The 17163-nt window shown below is 31.3% G+C and overlaps 1 protein-coding gene and 2 long non-coding RNA genes across 8 annotated transcripts; 1 reads left to right on the top strand and 2 right to left on the bottom strand.

Moving 5' to 3' along the window:
* The first annotated feature begins 673 nt into the window (after positions 1 to 673).
* On the top strand, positions 674 to 8637 carry LOC141449912 (putative serine protease K12H4.7). Of its 5 annotated transcripts, none has more exons than XM_074119856.1 (10): positions 674 to 783; positions 3753 to 3933; positions 4723 to 4910; positions 5009 to 5244; positions 5319 to 5454; positions 5951 to 6142; positions 6246 to 6367; positions 7099 to 7231; positions 7817 to 7986; positions 8101 to 8637. In XM_074119856.1, exons 2-10 carry the CDS (start codon positions 3754 to 3756, stop codon positions 8211 to 8213), a joined length of 1470 nt encoding a protein of 489 aa, XP_073975957.1. In that variant the 5' UTR covers positions 674 to 783; position 3753; the 3' UTR covers positions 8214 to 8637. The 5 variants fall into 5 exon arrangements, with proteins under 5 accessions (XP_073975957.1, XP_073975956.1, XP_073975955.1 ...); XM_074119855.1 differs by lacking the exon at positions 674 to 783 and adding an exon at positions 1339 to 1473; XM_074119854.1 differs by lacking the exon at positions 674 to 783 and adding an exon at positions 2554 to 2786.
* Positions 1064 to 3426, bottom strand: LOC141449917 (uncharacterized). The gene is made up of 2 exons (XR_012455769.1): positions 3289 to 3426; positions 1064 to 1451 (listed from the first exon to the last, which is right to left on the bottom strand). It is a non-coding gene; the product is annotated as an uncharacterized lncRNA (long non-coding RNA).
* A 1604-nt stretch (positions 8638 to 10241) lies between the features above and the next one.
* Positions 10242 to 17091, bottom strand: LOC141449909 (uncharacterized). 2 transcript variants are annotated; one of them, XR_012455765.1, is made up of 4 exons: positions 16347 to 17091; positions 12103 to 12376; positions 11652 to 11754; positions 10242 to 11030 (listed from the first exon to the last, which is right to left on the bottom strand). It is a non-coding gene; the product is annotated as an uncharacterized lncRNA (long non-coding RNA). The 2 variants fall into 2 exon arrangements; XR_012455764.1 differs by lacking the exon at positions 11652 to 11754.
* Positions 17092 to 17163: the final 72 nt, after the last annotated feature.

The raw sequence follows: 17163 nt of genomic DNA, 5'->3' as shown, positions 1-17163 counted from the left end.
TTATTATTTCTTGAAACCCTGAAACACATTTATTTATTTTTTTTATTTTTCAACCTTAAAAAGGAACGCTTGAATTTGGAATTCAGAATAAAAAATATTTACTTTTTCCTAGATCTTTATTGACAGAATATCTCCATGTTTTCAGTGTTTTACTTTATTTGAACGATTTTAGATTCTAAGGATTTTCTCGTCAAATGCTCGTAAGTTTCTTTAAACTTCTCCGTATACATGTACTTTATGGCCATCATTTTATTTTAAACTTTTTCCAAAGAAAATTGATGTTTTTAAAAAGTTTTTTAGGAGAATGCTGCAACCGTAGGCATCCCTCCAATTTTTCACATTAGAACAATGTACAATTATCTATTTGAGGCACATTAAAACACTGAAAGAAAAATACTTAGAAGAATTTCGGTTAATAAAGGAAATGAGATTTTATAAAATTAATATTTTTTTTATTTCGAAGAATAAAAATAAAACTGCTCCATCACTTTTCTACAAACGATATACTAGTTGCACAGTTTACTTTTTTCGGGAACAATTATTTTTAGGGAGCAACCGAAAAAAGGATAAAAATTCTACATCTTTTAAAATAAATAAATAAATTCATTATCTTCTCGAACAATATATCTTAAATTGATTATAGTACTTGTTCAAACATTAATGTCACAATATGAACAATAATCAACTGATTGATTGTATTTATCAACAGGCTAACACATAAAACAAGTCGTTTAAACTTTTACGTTATTTCTGTCAGGAAGAACTGCAAAATAGATAAGTTAGGTAAGTTTTTTAATTAAATTGAGAAGTGATTTTTTGTATTATTTTTTATGATTTATGTTCGTTCATAGAAAGTTATAAAGTATTTACGAAGTACCTTATTATAAACAATCTTTTTTCGTCTGGACTTTGCAGTGTTTATCAGAATGTTCAGTGGAATAGTCTCAGACTTATTTTCCCAGAATTTAACGGGTTAAAGTGCAATAACTAGTTTTTTATTTTGGTCCATGTTAGTCGCAGATATAATGTCTACAAGAACGCAATATTATTTTTCCAGAAGGACGGATCATTGTACAGTTGAATGAGTGAATTATCTTGAACCCAGTAGTGTCAGGGGCCCGCTAAAACCGTATGTTTAGTTTAGTTTAATTTTTTGTTTTTAACTGTTAGTGGAAGAGGAAGAGGAACTTTTTACTTCATTTATATCAACGCATTTGTATATCTTCTACGCCATCTCGCGCAACCTATACAAACCTTGCTTTTAACAGAAGAATTTAGTACTTTCCTGAACAATTAATCATTATCTTAATTTAACAGCTTAATCTACTCGAAATCACCACAATCCTGGTTAACATAATCACATAAAAAAGCGGTCATATCTTCCGCGATCTAATTATTCATATTGTGACTCTCTAAATTATGTTTGTTTTTTTTCCATTGAATGTAGGCATCTGTTGGTAAAACATAATACAGGTAATTATTAGTATAACATAATACACGTATGTATTAGTATAAATGAAATTCATTAATACAGTTTTTAACACATTATTACGTCAAAATTACTTCTGAATGATTATTATCAACCTAAAAGTCTGAACCTTTACTGGAGGTACAAAATAATTAAAGAAAATGGCCTATTGTTTGTTTTTTACATCTGTTAAGTGTATGAGTGCACGATGAGCTAGAGTTAGGTTGTGGGTTCACAAAATCCAAATAGAAGCATACATCAACTAACTGCCTCTGCAGGCTCGTGTGTGTTTGAGGAGTTAGTGTCGTTGGGCTGAAAAATCTGAGCAAAGTTACCTCTAAAGAATGTTTCATCCATAAATCACTTTCCTCTCTGAAGATATACAAACTTCATAGTTGGCGGGGGCCAAAAAGCATAAGTTTTCTTAAATGTTCTATGATCTCGTTCGTACTTTTTGTAGCCTTATATATTCGTTTGGCAAAAGCCCAAGAAAGTAGTTTTTTAATCGCTTTAAGAAAATGCTCTTCATTACAAGATTCTTTGGGTTTATTGAGCAATTAATAAAAAATTGTTTTAAAGCATTTCAGTTTAGTCCGCTCATTGCTTTTAATAGAAACATTTAATTAGATTCTATGGCTGTGAATAAAAAAAAGTTTTCTTCATGGTCAATTTCCGATATTAATTCGATTAAGTAATTTGCGAGATAAAGGGCTTCAATTTTTTTTAAATGAAAGAAGTATTTTGTAATTACTATTAGTGGAATTCTGCTTGCTTTTAATAAATGATCACATAAATGACTTCTTAGATAGATTTTTTGGGATAGCTATTTGACCAAGCAAAATGAAAACCCCCAACCAAAATATTCAAGATGTGCCGGTTTTAGTTACTTCAAGGTTGAAAGTATGTTTGTAAAAAATACATTTTAAGTTAGCTCTTCCAAAATGCAATGTAATTTTTACTTTAAATGCAATAACTATTATCTTCGGTTTAGAAAGACTAATTTGAACGTAAATTCAAAGTCCGCGTAAATTAATAATTAAGGTTTGTAACTCTAACCCATCTGACTGTATTTATCTCAAACTACTTATCAGGAATTTGTTGAAAATCACTGTTTGGACATACTATGAATATAAAAAAAGTTATAAATCTTCGACATTAGAATCCAACGTGACAATAGAGAAATAGACAAGCTAAAGTCAGCAATTCATACTCTAATGTCAGCATGAGATGATTCTAAGTTTAGTTTGCCAGGTTAATTCGTCATTTTCTAGCAATTTTAGTGAACTATTGTTTTAGAGAAAGTATAGGCTACTATAGGGTAAGGAATAATATTTTTACATATGTTTAATAAAAATCAGGATTCACGTTTCACACGTATTTGTATTTATCACTTAATGTGGTCAAAGCGTGGTGACATTAGATTTAACTTCGTTCTTTTTAATGTTTTGCGGTCAGTATAGAAATGTATATGTATGCACATTAAGTAAATGTGTGTGTGAAGATACAAAAGGTGCATGATGAGAAGGAGAAAAGCGAGCCAGCAAGTTGCACTCCCTTGATATTAACTAACTTTTTCTTTTTAAAATGTTAAAAATACCTATACAAAGTTATGATAGGATTTGTATCCTTAAATTAGGATTGAATTAAAATTTGGTTAGTTTAGCTCGTGTATGTAATTGTAGATACCGGATTTTAGATTACAATTTAACTGCAACCAGAACCTTGAAAATTTCAAGGACCTAGAGCGTCCTAAGATTAGTTTTAGAGCGTTAATATTTGTAACCTCTTGACTTTATAAATTGGGTAAACTCTTAATTTACCTATTCTTTTAATTCCTTATAGAAACAAGTGTTCACCAAATCATATTCGGAATTCTCATGTAATTCCAAATCGCCCATCTGTAGCACAAGTTGAAGAATTGGTATATTCTCCCTGAAAAATAACCAATTGGTGTTAAGTTCATTCTGAAACTGGCCAGATATAAAAATTGCATTTGAAGCACTTTGCAATCATCGGATTCCTATTACATTTTGGGATCTTCAATACTCTTGGAGAGAATGCAAATGTAAACACAAAAGTAAAAATTCATTATTATCTGTCCAAATTTAATTTGGGATGAATTTGTAATTTGCTTTTACTTATTTTCTGTGAGCTGGGAATGTACTCTTTTCTTTTATAACTCTTAGGGTTATAGCAAGAGCAAATACCCTGCTTATTACCTGATTAAAACAAATCTTATTTACCTTCTTTTGGTTACAAGAAATAAAAGAATTTTATTTTCTAGCATGAAGTTCCTTCTGTTGGTGTACTTTTTATGGATGAACAGTGTAGAAGCTTCGCTGAAGATTAATCGATTGTATCTTTCTGCACCTCAAGTAAATGAAGGAGTTCAGCTGCCTCCTGATCAGTGGTTTGAACAAAAGCTAGATCACTTTGATCCAACTAATAAAAAAACATGGTTACAGGTTAATAATTTTCGATGTTTTACTGTTTGATTTAACCAAACAAGTTGTAAATACTTATTTAAAGGAAATTATCCTATACATTTTTTATGATACTGAAGTTATAGCACTTAATATAATTTCAATTCACACACTTCAACATTCTTTTCCATTTACGGACATGGTCCTCCGCATTGCTACAATACAGAGTCTGGTCCTACAGCTACTCAAATTTATAGTCACCGGACAGATACGTTTCCTTACTGTCAAGGATGATCAGAAAAGAGGCGAAAAATTAAAGTAAAACCTGTCTTCACGCCTCCTTTAAGCCGCGAAAAGGAATCTCTGAAATATACCAATTGTTATATATTGCTCGTTAATTGTAATTCAAATTTAGGTGGAATCCTCATACTAGACCAGACGATATAGAACTAAATTACAATTACAGAAAAAGTATTACTTTTACATCATTTCTGAATTGGACTGTAATATTATCATATCTGTAGAAAGCAATATATATAAGTGATTTTGCCGAAAATCTTTTGTGACAGCGAACGTTTAATTACATTTTGAGATGATTGGTAAGTAGCCTAGAAGACATCCGATATATAACTCATCCCTCCTTTGAAACTTCAGAGGAATCACTTCTGATAATTTCCTCTATTTATCAACTCGGGACTTATATTTGGTACTTTGATTTATAAAAATAATTGTTATTACCTGATTTTATAATTTATTTATAATCAATTATAAAATTCAACAAAATTACAATTATTTATTTATTTTGTTCTTTTTATTATTATTATTTTAAAGAGATATGGGGTGAATGATTCCTTTGCAAAAGTAGTTCGTGAAGCACCCGTTTTCTTAATGATTGGTGGAGAAGGAGAAGCAAACCCTAAATGGTTAGTGAAGGGAGCCTGGATTGATTATGCCCAGAAGTTTGGTGCTCTCTGTTTTCAACTAGAGCATCGTTATTATGGCAAAAGTAGACCTACTGCGTAAGCTTTTTTTAATTTTTCACTTGGATTTTTTTCATAATTATCTGTTTATATTATATTTCACCGAACATATACCTGATTAATAATGTTCTTGACAGTGACGTGAGCGTAGAAAATCTACGATATTTGAGCAGTGAGCAAGCTCTAGCAGATCTAGCTTATTTCATTAAGGGAATGAACAAAAAGTACAATCTTGATGAAAACAATAAATGGATAGCTTTCGGTGGCAGCTATCCTGGTTCACTTGCTGCCTGGTTACGATATAAGTACCCTCATCTTGTTCACGCTGCTATATCCACTAGTGGGCCACTGCTCGCTATTGCTGATTTTAAAAGTGAGTGTTTGAGCCATCATCAGTTTTTTCCCAAGTGAACACTTAAATACATTAAAATTTAATTTATTTTTCAGAATACAATGAAGTTGTTAAAAAGTCGTTGGGTACTTTTAGTGAGGATTGTGTAGCCTCTGTCAAATCGGCCACTAAACATTTTGACAAACTTGTTCAACATCCTATTGGAGGAAAACTAATTTCTAAAAAATTCGAGTGAGTCGAGATAAAAATCTATCTTTAACATTCAGACAGTATCAATGCCGATAAATCATTCATAAATTCATAAGAAGCATAAACAATGATTTATTATTCATACAAATAAACCAAATTTATTTAAAGCCTTTACTTTTGCCATTACTTTAATATTTAAAATATTATATTATTTATTAGTGGTAAATGATTTAAGGTTTTTGAATAAGTACTAAATTCTAGATCTCTGAAGCTGTAACTAAGTATGGTAATTTCAGTGTGAATTTTCTCAGAAAAGGTTTTCTAGTTAGAAAGTATAGAGCTTCTATCATCTAACTTGAAGAGTCTAATGATTTAGCAAACTGAATCTTTTGGATTCACATCAGTGGATAAATCCTCCTTAAGATCAAAATTCAGTATTTGATGTGGGGTACATAAAGGAGAAGCTCAAAAAAGAAATACAAGTATTTTAGCCTCTTTAGAAATTGATTTTTTAATAAAAATTAAAATGCTATTCTAGATTATGTCAACCTTTAAACGTGTCAAAGAAAGAAGACATATCCAGTTTGGCTTCATCTTTAGCTGATAATTTTGCTGGAATTGTTCAATATAACAAAGATAACAGAATTTCAGCAGATCCAACAGCAAAAATCACCATTGATGACCTCTGCAAAATCATGATTGACCGATCACTTGGCGAACCACTTGACAGGTACTAGATTTTCGTAGCCTAAAAGATAATTTACTTATTCAACTAATATAATTTCGTTATTTGTTTATTGTGACCAAAGACATAAATCTACCGTATTTTACAGATATGCAGCTGTAAATAGCATGATGAGAAAAGTACAAAGTGAAAAATGTCTGGATTACATTTATTCAGCTTCAATTCAAGAATTAAGCAACATCACTTGGCCAGAGAGTTTCGCTGCAGCAGGTAAGATAAAATAAAATAAAAGTAAGTAAGAATATTGTATTGTTTAATATCAATCCTCCAAGAGGGTTAATGTGTCCTAAATGGATGGATCTAGTTTTTATTCAAGTGAGAAATGAAGAAGAAAAATCCATTTCAAGTATAGTTATAAAATATATGTGATAAAAATTGAAATTCTTCTTCTTAGCAGGGCTTTTCTTTAATTCTGATTCGAACTTTTTTCATGACAATAACTTAAAGATTTATGGAACCATTTTCATAAAGTCTACTATAGTTTCTCCAAGAAATAAAAGAATTTTTTAGGCGAGTTATTGGCATCATCTAACGCATTGTAAGTTAGCTGAAGAATTGTTCATAACAGACCACTTTACGCTGTCGATTCTAGAGCGTTGGATTATTCATAGTCTTCTGATGCTTTAAGGGGAATTCCTGCATTTGAATCAATTTTGTAAAAATTTTCAAAACCTTGGAGTAAGTAATAATTTATGAAGAGCTTAAACTTTTTAAAAAGTTTACATTTTTACATTACTTTAATACTTGTTTATTTATAATTAGTAGTTTGTCATTTTTACTAGTTTTTAGTTTGAACATTTTTTCAGCAAAACTTTGTATAAGGCTGAAATTATTTTCTCTAAGGAACGCTGTTACGTTTGATTTCATTTCTTTGACATTCCATTAATGAAACTTAGAAAATGAAATAGAATGTTTCAGGCAAGGTTTATTTCCTGTTGTAGATCGTCAGTGGTTCTACCAAACTTGCACAGAATTTGGATTCTATCAAACTTCAAGCAGTGATGCGGAATTGTTTGGCTCTAATTTTCCCTTGGATTTCTTTATAAAACAATGCAAAGATGCGTTTGGGGAAAGGTAATGTTGATTGAATTGTTATCTCTTTATCTTTTATCAATATATTTTTTTTTTTCATGAAAAAGGATTAAATTATTTCATATACAAGGGCTTTATCTTCCTTATTGTACAGCTACCACCTTTAAAGCAAAGATCCTGGGTTTGATTCTTGATTCATTACGGGATTTCGATTCAGTTCAGTGCGACTCTGTGCTGAATTTTGAAGCCGGAGTTAATGCTTACTACATGAATAGAAAGAAAGAATAAATATTTATTTTAATAAATATATACAAAATATAAAATAAATAAAGAAATATAAATGTAAAAAAAAATATTTCAACCTTCTTAGCTAAGTGGAGTAAAAGATAAGTTAGGTGTGGAGGATTGGGATGCAGGGAAAAAGGAGGAAAAACCTGCAGCTAAATGCTTACTACATGATTTATCTATAGCAGCAATTTAGTTATCACATAAGGGAAGAGTGGTCTGAATATGCCTTAGTGCAAACTACCTTTGGTCGGTAGTTGCCTCAAAAGGTTCTGGACCAGAACTAGATTAGAAAAGAATATTTTGATAAACTGTCAAGATTATTTTATGATGTAATTTCAGATTCAACGGAGAACTACTTGATCTTGGTATACAACGAACGAATACAATATATGGTGACTTTCACCTGTCAGTATCTAGAGTATTATTTGTACATGGAAGCATTGATCCTTGGCACGCACTTGGTATAACTTCATCTAAAAATCCGGAGGCTCCTGCAATTTATATTTTGGGTAACAAACAGATATATAGTAGTTATTTAATTAACTATTAAATAATTTATATATACAAATAAATATAATGAAATATTGAAAATAAATGTGTGAATAATATTTATTTTTTTTTAGGCACTGCTCACTGTGCAAACATGTATCCACAGTCGCCACAAGATCCACCTCAGTTGGTCAAAGCTAGATTACGAATTTACGATCATATTGGAAAGTGGTTACTTAGGAACTAGATGAAAAGATTACTATTCGGGAAAATGTAACAACATAGCCCCAGCCCTATGTTTCTGTATTAAGATTAATAAGTACCTAAACGAATTTTTATTTTGAAGGTGTTATTTACCACCATTTTTAACTTTAATAAAATATAGAAATATTTTAGTAGTTTTTCATCTATATATATGTATATCTTTTAAATGTATATTCACCTCAAATCTCTCACCAAAAGCATTATGTATGGTTTCAAACTTCTTCAAATATAGATTATTTTTACAATTGTAATAATTTACTTTTATTCAGAGCAATGTAATATAGCAATGTTGTTAAAATTTAATTATTGGCCAGTATTTGTCGTGAAAAAACTACAAAGTACGAATTAAACAAAAATAACTTCTTCTAAGAAAATGGAATAAATATTTATTAATTCTTTCTTAAATATATCACCCTATATACTTAATTCCCCCCCCCCCATAATGGGAAAAATGTAGATAAAATAATAAAAACTTAAGTTTACGTTAACGAAGTATAAATTTAACTTTATCGGGAAAGCCTTTTTCTAGGAAATTCCATAAATGGCAAATCTGGTTGTTCATTTATTTACTCATAATTTTAGCAGTGCTATTAATGAAATAATATTTTTGATGTAAAACTTTGTGGTAAATTTATCTTAATTAAAATTTATCTTAAAATTAATAAAACTAAATAAAATTTGTACGATTTAGGTACTAAATTTAAACAAAAATTGTTGGAACTTCATTCGAGGAAATAACCAAAAATAAACAATAACTAGTTTTCTGGACTTTCTGGTACAACCTTAAGTTTCTAAAATTTCTAATAAAACAGAATTTTTATTAATATGTGGGCCACGATGCAGGTTTGCAATTTTCATAAAAAGAAGTTTAAAGAAAAATAATTGTTTTTTTTTTCTGAATGAATAGTTAGGTTTTACGAGCGTTGACCTGACAGCCAACGTCTCCGCGATCCAGAGGGTCTATTGTGGCATCCGCTAATTAGAGTCTCCCCTCAGACCAATCTTTAGTCTGGTGAGATGCTCCTGGGTAAATTGTGAAGGCGTGGATTTTTCTTCCCCAATGAGCCAGACTCTGTGCCAAAATAGACAATGACATTGACCCTACCCGTGTAATGCTATTTTATCTTCTCCTTGACAGAACCTATACTGGCTGACATCAGCCAGACTAATTCGTTGCATGTGTTTATTCAGACTATAATGGCCAGCGAAAAGAACTACATTCATCGTAATGGCCGCTAGGCCTTGTTGGAGTAATGCTGCTGTGAAGTTTAGGCGAGTAGCTGCTAATAAACATTTTCACTTACTTCTGGCCCTCTCCACTCCTGCGACTTGTTATGCACCTACTCTATAGGCAATTTACGATGCCTCAAAATGTTTAGATCCCGTGAAAATAAAGTTTCTTCTCAGAAAGGTCCAGCGATCCTTCGTCTCATTGTTTTTGCAGCCCGAAAGGTCCGGTACTCAGGCAAGAAAGAACGGTTATTTGGTTTTGTTTGTGGTATTAGCTACTTTATTGTTTAATTAATAATATGTGTAATTTGGTAATAGTTCTTTAGAGAATGGTTTAATGAACCACCAATCATTAGGAATCAAGTGGTTCCTTTTTTTGATCATTAACAGGACTGGGTGCCTGGTGGAACCAGATAGAAATTTAATATTTAAACTTCTTGCGATGTTCCGTTTTAGACTTGTGCTGAACGTTCAATCTCACATACATACCTAAAAACCGAACGAATTAAATTAATTACTAGGAACTTTTTTTTATTATTATTAGAAAGAATATCTATTTCTGAGAAAATTTCAAAGTTGATCATCTATCTTCACGATCGCAATAATTTCTTTTAAAAGCATTAGTTTTTTTTTTTTTTTTTTTTTTTTTTAACGTAATACTGCAATTTCTCTTGATCGATTTTGTTGTAAACTTTACTTTCGGAAGCGAATGATAGAACATTTAGTTGTACAGCCGTGGAGGTTTTCGTATATTAATGTATCATTTGATTTATAATAAGTTCAACGCATTGAACCTTTTAAAAAGGAAGTTACTCGCGAATGACAAGAGTAAGGAGGTGGTAACAGAAGTGGGATGCTGCCCTATCAAGTAAACAATTTAATTGTGTTTTGCCACGGCTAGTATAAAATCCAATAAACCACGGTTTGGAGTTTTGGTAGAGGAGCAGGGTGTAGTTGCCAGTAGCTAGGACGGGTGCGGCTTGTTTGTCCAAGCGGGGCTTCAAACTGCTCTCCCTCCGTTTAACCAAACATCCGCACAACCAATTATACAGCACCGCTTCTACCAATTGTACTTTTTATCTCTTGTTTATTTGCCCAACTAAGCTCTAAGCTACAAACTCATTTAAACGCCTCTGAAAAGTACAAAATAATTATCTTTATAAAGTTCATTGAAAGAAACTTCTAATTAGATTGTATGAAATTAAGTTTACATTTGACGATTTTACAGAACATTTTTAAAAGAGCTTTTTTCGTTTAAACCAAAAAAAAAAAAACTTTTTGGGACGAAAGGAATTCGCATTATCATCAACAAAGAGGAGATGTAATGTAATGGAAAATGGCGCTTATAAGCTATCTTATAAGAGAAATGTAAAAGATTCACGACTTTCTTAGAAGAAGCTCTCTATCATCTCAACCTGTCCAGGGTGTCTTGCTGGAAGTAACTGATGATATCGCAAAGCAAATTCTTGATAAAATGGCAGCAATTTTTGTTTTACTTTTTAGAAAAGCATTCAATACAAAGAAATTCAATTGTCCAAAATGTTGCCAAGGCGGAGAGTTCTTCGATTTCCTGTAAGATCATTAAAACGTTTTGAATCTTCCGTTGTAAAAGGGTAGCAATGAGTGGAATTCAGATTTCCTCAGAAGGAAAACTTTAGAGTTACAAATTATTCACTTCCTCAAAAAACCTAGTTTTCTAAAGCTAGTAAAACTTGGCTTTAGTCGAAATTTATAAAATAAATTAATTTTTTAAAATTATACCATCTTCATTTAAAAATTTAAAGGTTATTAATTTTGTTTCACATTCATCTAAATTTCTGTAGTTTACACTTTTTATGTAACAAGAAATTATGAAAAAAATGGACAAACAAAATTGAGAGTAATTGTTGGTTTCACAAATTGTATTATTAAACTAATCAATAATTCATTTCATCTTGTACTTTAGGGAAGTAAATATACTTCTTAAAATAACAGAGGTAATAATGGGTACAAAGATGACATGTGGCAAGTTAGGGTTCGGTAGTGTAGTCGTCGGCCCATTCCTTTCTTTATCTCTCACACAACTTAATCTCAATTAACTTAGTCCAGTTCTTACATAAACTTAGGCTTACTCCGCAAAATATTAATAGAAAATTTAATGGGGAGTTACCAAGGTCAGGGAACTAATCTGTTCAAATTCATTGAAACTTACATTCCATCTTTTTTTTCCTCTTACTGGTGCAGTTGGAGAAAGTAAAGAAATCGTCTCAAATTTTGGATATCGAGTTTTTAAGGAAATATTTCTTTTGGGGTCCCTGAGTTTGAAAAATGAAAAATCAATAATCTTTTTTATCATCATATTTCATTCATTTTTTTTTTTTTTCCATACATCTCTTACAAATTAAAGCCAAGTTCTGATGAGACCCTAAGGGCCATCATATGGATTCGATACAGGATTTAAATGTTTTGAAAAGTCTGTTGTAAGTTACATTGTGTAATTAAGAGTAATAAAATAAATAAATTAGTGAAAATTTATTATATTTTGAAGCTAATGTTCTTTAGAAATTGCATAGAAATGTGCAGTAATTTTTTTCTAATTTATAAATAACATGGTGGAAAATTTTATCAAATCTATTGTTTCTATTGTGAACATAACTTCTTACCTATAAATGTGAACAGAGGCAGAGCTTATTCTCTAGATGTTGCCTATTTCGCTTGATTTGCTGCAATGTACATTGTTTATTGACTAATATTTGGCAAATAGCATTGTTTGTAAGCATGTTTAGTCAGGCACGCAAAAGCATCACCATCCTGAGCATTGAATGTTAGCAATGTATACATACACGTGCGTCAAGCGACCAGATGTTTCCTTCACTAGCTAGTGTTGTCTTTACCAGGACATCTTCTTGGTATGATGTTGAACATCTTCTTGTTAGCCTAATAAAACAAATCTTGTAAATAAAGCAGAATAATATCTCTCTTGTTATTTGGAATTATTGCAGTTGATACAGTTCAAATTTTAATAGCAATCAAAAAGAATAATATTAATGAGTTTTTTTTAAAATCGATTTATTGGTTGTAAAATTTGCTTCCATTAAAATACTGTGCTAATTTTTGTTTTATAGGTACTAAATTGCCTATAAAAGAGCTTATAAGAGACAATTGCAATTTTAATTTTAAATCTTTTTAAAATGCATAAATGATAGTACAGAAAATCTGTTTAAGGAGTAATCGAGAGATGCAATTTATTTCCAATTATATGAACAATTTTATAGCGTGAATAGGTATTGCGGCTCAAGTTTTTGAATATCCATAAGTTCATCTTGGGTGGGATCCCCTAAACTTTTACCTACTTATTCTTCAAACTTCTTTCCAAAGAAAGTTAACGCCTTCAGATGCTGTTATAACTGCATTCCTTTTTAACATATTCTGACTAGACTTAACTTGCTATCCAGAACTACTCTTATGAACTATACCAATTTGCTAATATGTAAAGAAGTTGCTGGTATACTAGGTTTATTAGATTTATTACCTAAAATTAGTAAATACAACTAGGTTTTTCTAGGTTGAAGTATCTTTTCTTATGACTGAACTTACGTGTTGAAAGCATTTTGCCGAAAGTCTGGAAAAGTATTCGGACAGCGCCGTACAGATAAAATACTAATGATAATTCATTAATATTTTAATATTCTCATCAATAGTTTAACTACACACAATACACCAAAGCTTTCGGAGAGTCTTACAACTTGAGGACATCCATTTTCCAGTTTTACTGCTTCTGCGTGTTTAAAGCTAAGAAACTATTCTTTGTGAAAACTTACGCAATTGAAATTACAAATTCCTAAACCTTTACCTCTTTGCACCTTCTAAGAAAAACCTTCATCAAACGATTATTTTATCAAACGACCCATACACATCCAACAAAAACATCTTACCTCAAGTACAGATTCTATCCTATAAACCGGACATTGTAATACGATTTCAGTCAATCTTATGTATGCATGTTGGTATCATTTGGGAGGATAGTTATTTCAAGGTGCTCTGTATCTATCTACCAACAATGTTGTCACATTTCAGGCCCAGCCCCGTTGGTACTCTTTTAACTCTAAAATATCTCGTAGATACCCATCAGCGCGACTATCTATTTTTACTGAGTCCGTGGCACACTTCTGATCTTTTACGATTATAGTTATTCAGACAGACCCGGGCTTTCATCAGTCACAGGTGATTGGTCCAGAGCTTAGCTCTTTAGACCACCTCCTTCTTTTCAAGCTTTTCATAATAGATGTGATGTTAATCCCGCAAAAGGGTTTGGTCCCATAAAGTCGGAATAGGTGCCTTGTCAAATCGTCGGTCATCATATTACATACCTGGCCAACATGATATCCAAAATCTCTTTAACAAAAACTTACAGTTTAAAATGTTAAGTATAAGGGTTGATTAAACGCCAAAAGGTACACAAATCAGCAAGCACCTAACATTTCATTAATTCTTCATTAATATTTAAGTAATTTTACTGCATTAATATTCATTAATTTTTTTTAGAATTTATTAGATGTCACAGACCCTTATGCTGTCCATTTTCGTCTATAAAATATATGTTCAAGTAGAACTGTAGATTGACTGTAATATCTAGTTATTTATAAAAATCAAACTGTTGATTACAGGTTAAAAAAAAACGTTATAAAAAATAAAAAAAATTATGAGGCTAAAGAATTCAAAACCTTTTTTAAAAAATGCTTACACCAACATACATTAATGATTTTGTTTATTTTATTTATTTATTTTTAAATAAAAATTGTTGGTTTAAGTTCATTCTTCGATTAAAGTAATTGTTATTTTATGTAGTAGTCAAACGTTTATAATAATAGGTAATAATTATCTGGCTTTATCGCAAATAATATAGTTTTCTTCAATTACATTCTCAATCTAGGTATTCATCCCACAATGTTGTATACATGTAATGTAAAATGAATAAGATATGCATATTTTTAGGGCAGCTAATTATACCAGTATTTTACTATAAGTAAAATTATGGGGACTAAATTAAATTACAATTGAGAAATCAATAATTGTTGAATAATCTACTGGTTATTAACTGTGTGTTATTTGTGCTCATGAATATTTTGGTAAGATGAATTCAAGACAGTAGCTGACTCTAACTTTGTCTTTTTCTACTTTAGCATGCATGTACGTATATGTGATTGATCATAATTATAACAAAAAAATATTATAAATGAAGTGGCCAGCATAAGGGTCTGTGACATCTAATAAATTCTAAAAAATATTAATGAATATTAATGCAGTAAAATTACTTAAATATTAATGAAGAATTAATGAAATGTTGGGTGCTTGCTGATTTGTGTACCTTTTGGCGTTTAATCAACCCTTATACTTAACATTTTAAACTGTAAGTTTTTGTTAAAGAGATTTATGTACCTTTTGGATGGATTTTCCTTTTTGTCTATTTTGCAAAGTTACATATCTGCTTTACAGATTTTTTTTTAATTTGGAATAAGCATTTCTATCATTATAACCTGGTGTTATATAATGATAAGGTGTTAAGTCGGAACCGTAACTACCACTGGAGAGATCTTTTTAAAGAATGATTATTAGTTGCGGTCCCCCAAACCATCCTCAATAACACTTTTTTTTAAAAAAGCGTTTTGAATAACATAGGAAGATATTTGTACGTAAATAACAAAATTAAACTGCGATTTCAGTACTTCCCTTTAAGAGGAGTAAGAAAAATAAACTGCGATTACAGTACTTCTCCCTAAAAGGCAAAGATTTTGAATCGAACGACAATTCATTGATGTAAATCAGTTCACTCATTGATAATTTTAACGTTTGCAGTACTTCCTCTTAGTAGGTGTAAGAGCATGATGGCACTTCATAGCCACGTAGAGGAGCTTTAACCACTTATTCGAGCTGAATTTTATCAAAATCGGTCTAAGCGTTATAGAAATATTGGTAATAATAGTTTTAGGAAGGGCCTTACTTGGGTGGGGCGAACTCCCCTCCTTATGAGACAAAGCGTCGAGACTTTTAAAGTGCAAATCTGTACAAAATTTCGATTCGAATGACACTTTATTCATGAAAACCGGTTCACGTGTCGATAATTTGAAACGATTGGTATACTTCCCCTTGAAGAGCAGATCGTCGCTTTATTGTTACGCAGGGGAGCCCTAACCCTTTCATCCTGCCAAATTTTATCAAAATCGGGCCAAGATTTACAGAGTAATTAGTAATAATAATTTTAGAGGGGGCCTTACATAAAGGGGGCTAGCTCCTCTCCCATTCGATGTACAGCGTCGAGACCCCCAAAAGGCACATCTACATAACATTCCGAATCGAATGACCCCTCATTCATTAAAATCGGTTCACGCGTTTAGGGACTACGTTGTTTACAAAAAAGGTAACAACAACAACAACAACAACAACAAGAACAAGAACATTTTCTGAAAATGCCGTTTTGGCCTATTTTCAGCAACGTATTTCTCGAAATCTATTAGATCTGGGTGGTTGCAAAAAAATTACAGGCATAAAGGAGGGTTTGCTCTTTATTTTAAAGAAAATTTGGGAATTTTATCTTTTATAGAAAAAAAGAAAAAAAATGTCAAAGTTGGGTGTTTTTCAACGTTACGCTTTTTCGTGCAGTTTTTGATGATCAACCCTTATACAACTGTCCTACCGGACAGTTTTAATAAGGTGAATTTAATTTTTCTGCCAGTTCTTTGGGTTAGCCGAGGCTGATGGTATAGGACCTCAGCCAACGGAATGGATTACCGGCTTCCCACATTTACCATGTACTTAATACATCTTCCTATTGTTTGACTTTGTCTGGAAGATGCTGGGCAAATTATGTTTGGGTTTCTGGTATGTAGCACAAATTCTTTAGCTTTACTTCGTTTAAGGGTCCTGATCCAATCGTGAACTACGTGATCGCTTGTTCTTAGATGCTTCACTTTCTCTTGGTGTTCACTTTAAAGAAAAGTTGATGACTCTGTCCTAATCATTCCATCTATAGGGAAGTTCCAAAAAGGGAAGCTGACGTGTACAGGGTTGTTACATCTTGTCCCTCGCAATCTTTTATGTTTAATTATGTAGATATTACATACTAAAACAAACATTGTGAAAGCCCGTCACAAAAAAGGAAACATGGCAATTAAGTCAGCTGTTTTACTATTTACTCTGATCACGCGCCTTTGGACAGCATTTCAGTAAGCAGTCTTTGTGATAACGCAGAATATTTAATTAATTACTGTCAGTGTCCAAAAACAGTTTCGTTTAGTTTGAATATGCTCTCCTTTAGAAAAAGTAACACAAAATTCATTATCACTTAGTGCAGTAACATGGTTGTATTTACAAAAAAATAAAATAAATAATAATTATAAACAATGCAATAACTCCAAAAAATTTAACCACTGTGATAATTCTTAAATGATCAAAATAGAAATGCAAAACGTGATTTATTAAAGCTATAACTCAACCTGTAAATACTTTAGATGGTGCTTTTAAGTTTGTCATCCCTCCCCCCTAATAATGTAGCCCAAGGCTCCAAAATAATAATAAAAAAGAATAAACTTTATTTTATAGAAGGTTTAATAAAGTAGTGTTCATTTTATTCTCACGAAGTGAAATTGTTATAACATTTTTAAAAAAGTTAAAATTAAATATATTAAATAATGTTTTGTGAAATACTTTTCTTATATTTCCTTAAA

The sequence above is a fragment of the Rhodnius prolixus genome, unplaced genomic scaffold (assembly GCF_049639745.1).
Source record: "Rhodnius prolixus isolate KJV_2025 unplaced genomic scaffold, Rpr scaffold_2, whole genome shotgun sequence".
Taxonomy (NCBI): Eukaryota; Metazoa; Arthropoda; class Insecta; order Hemiptera; family Reduviidae; genus Rhodnius; species Rhodnius prolixus.
The sequence above is the reverse complement of the archived record's forward strand: the minus strand, read 5'-3'. Positions and strand labels throughout refer to the sequence as shown.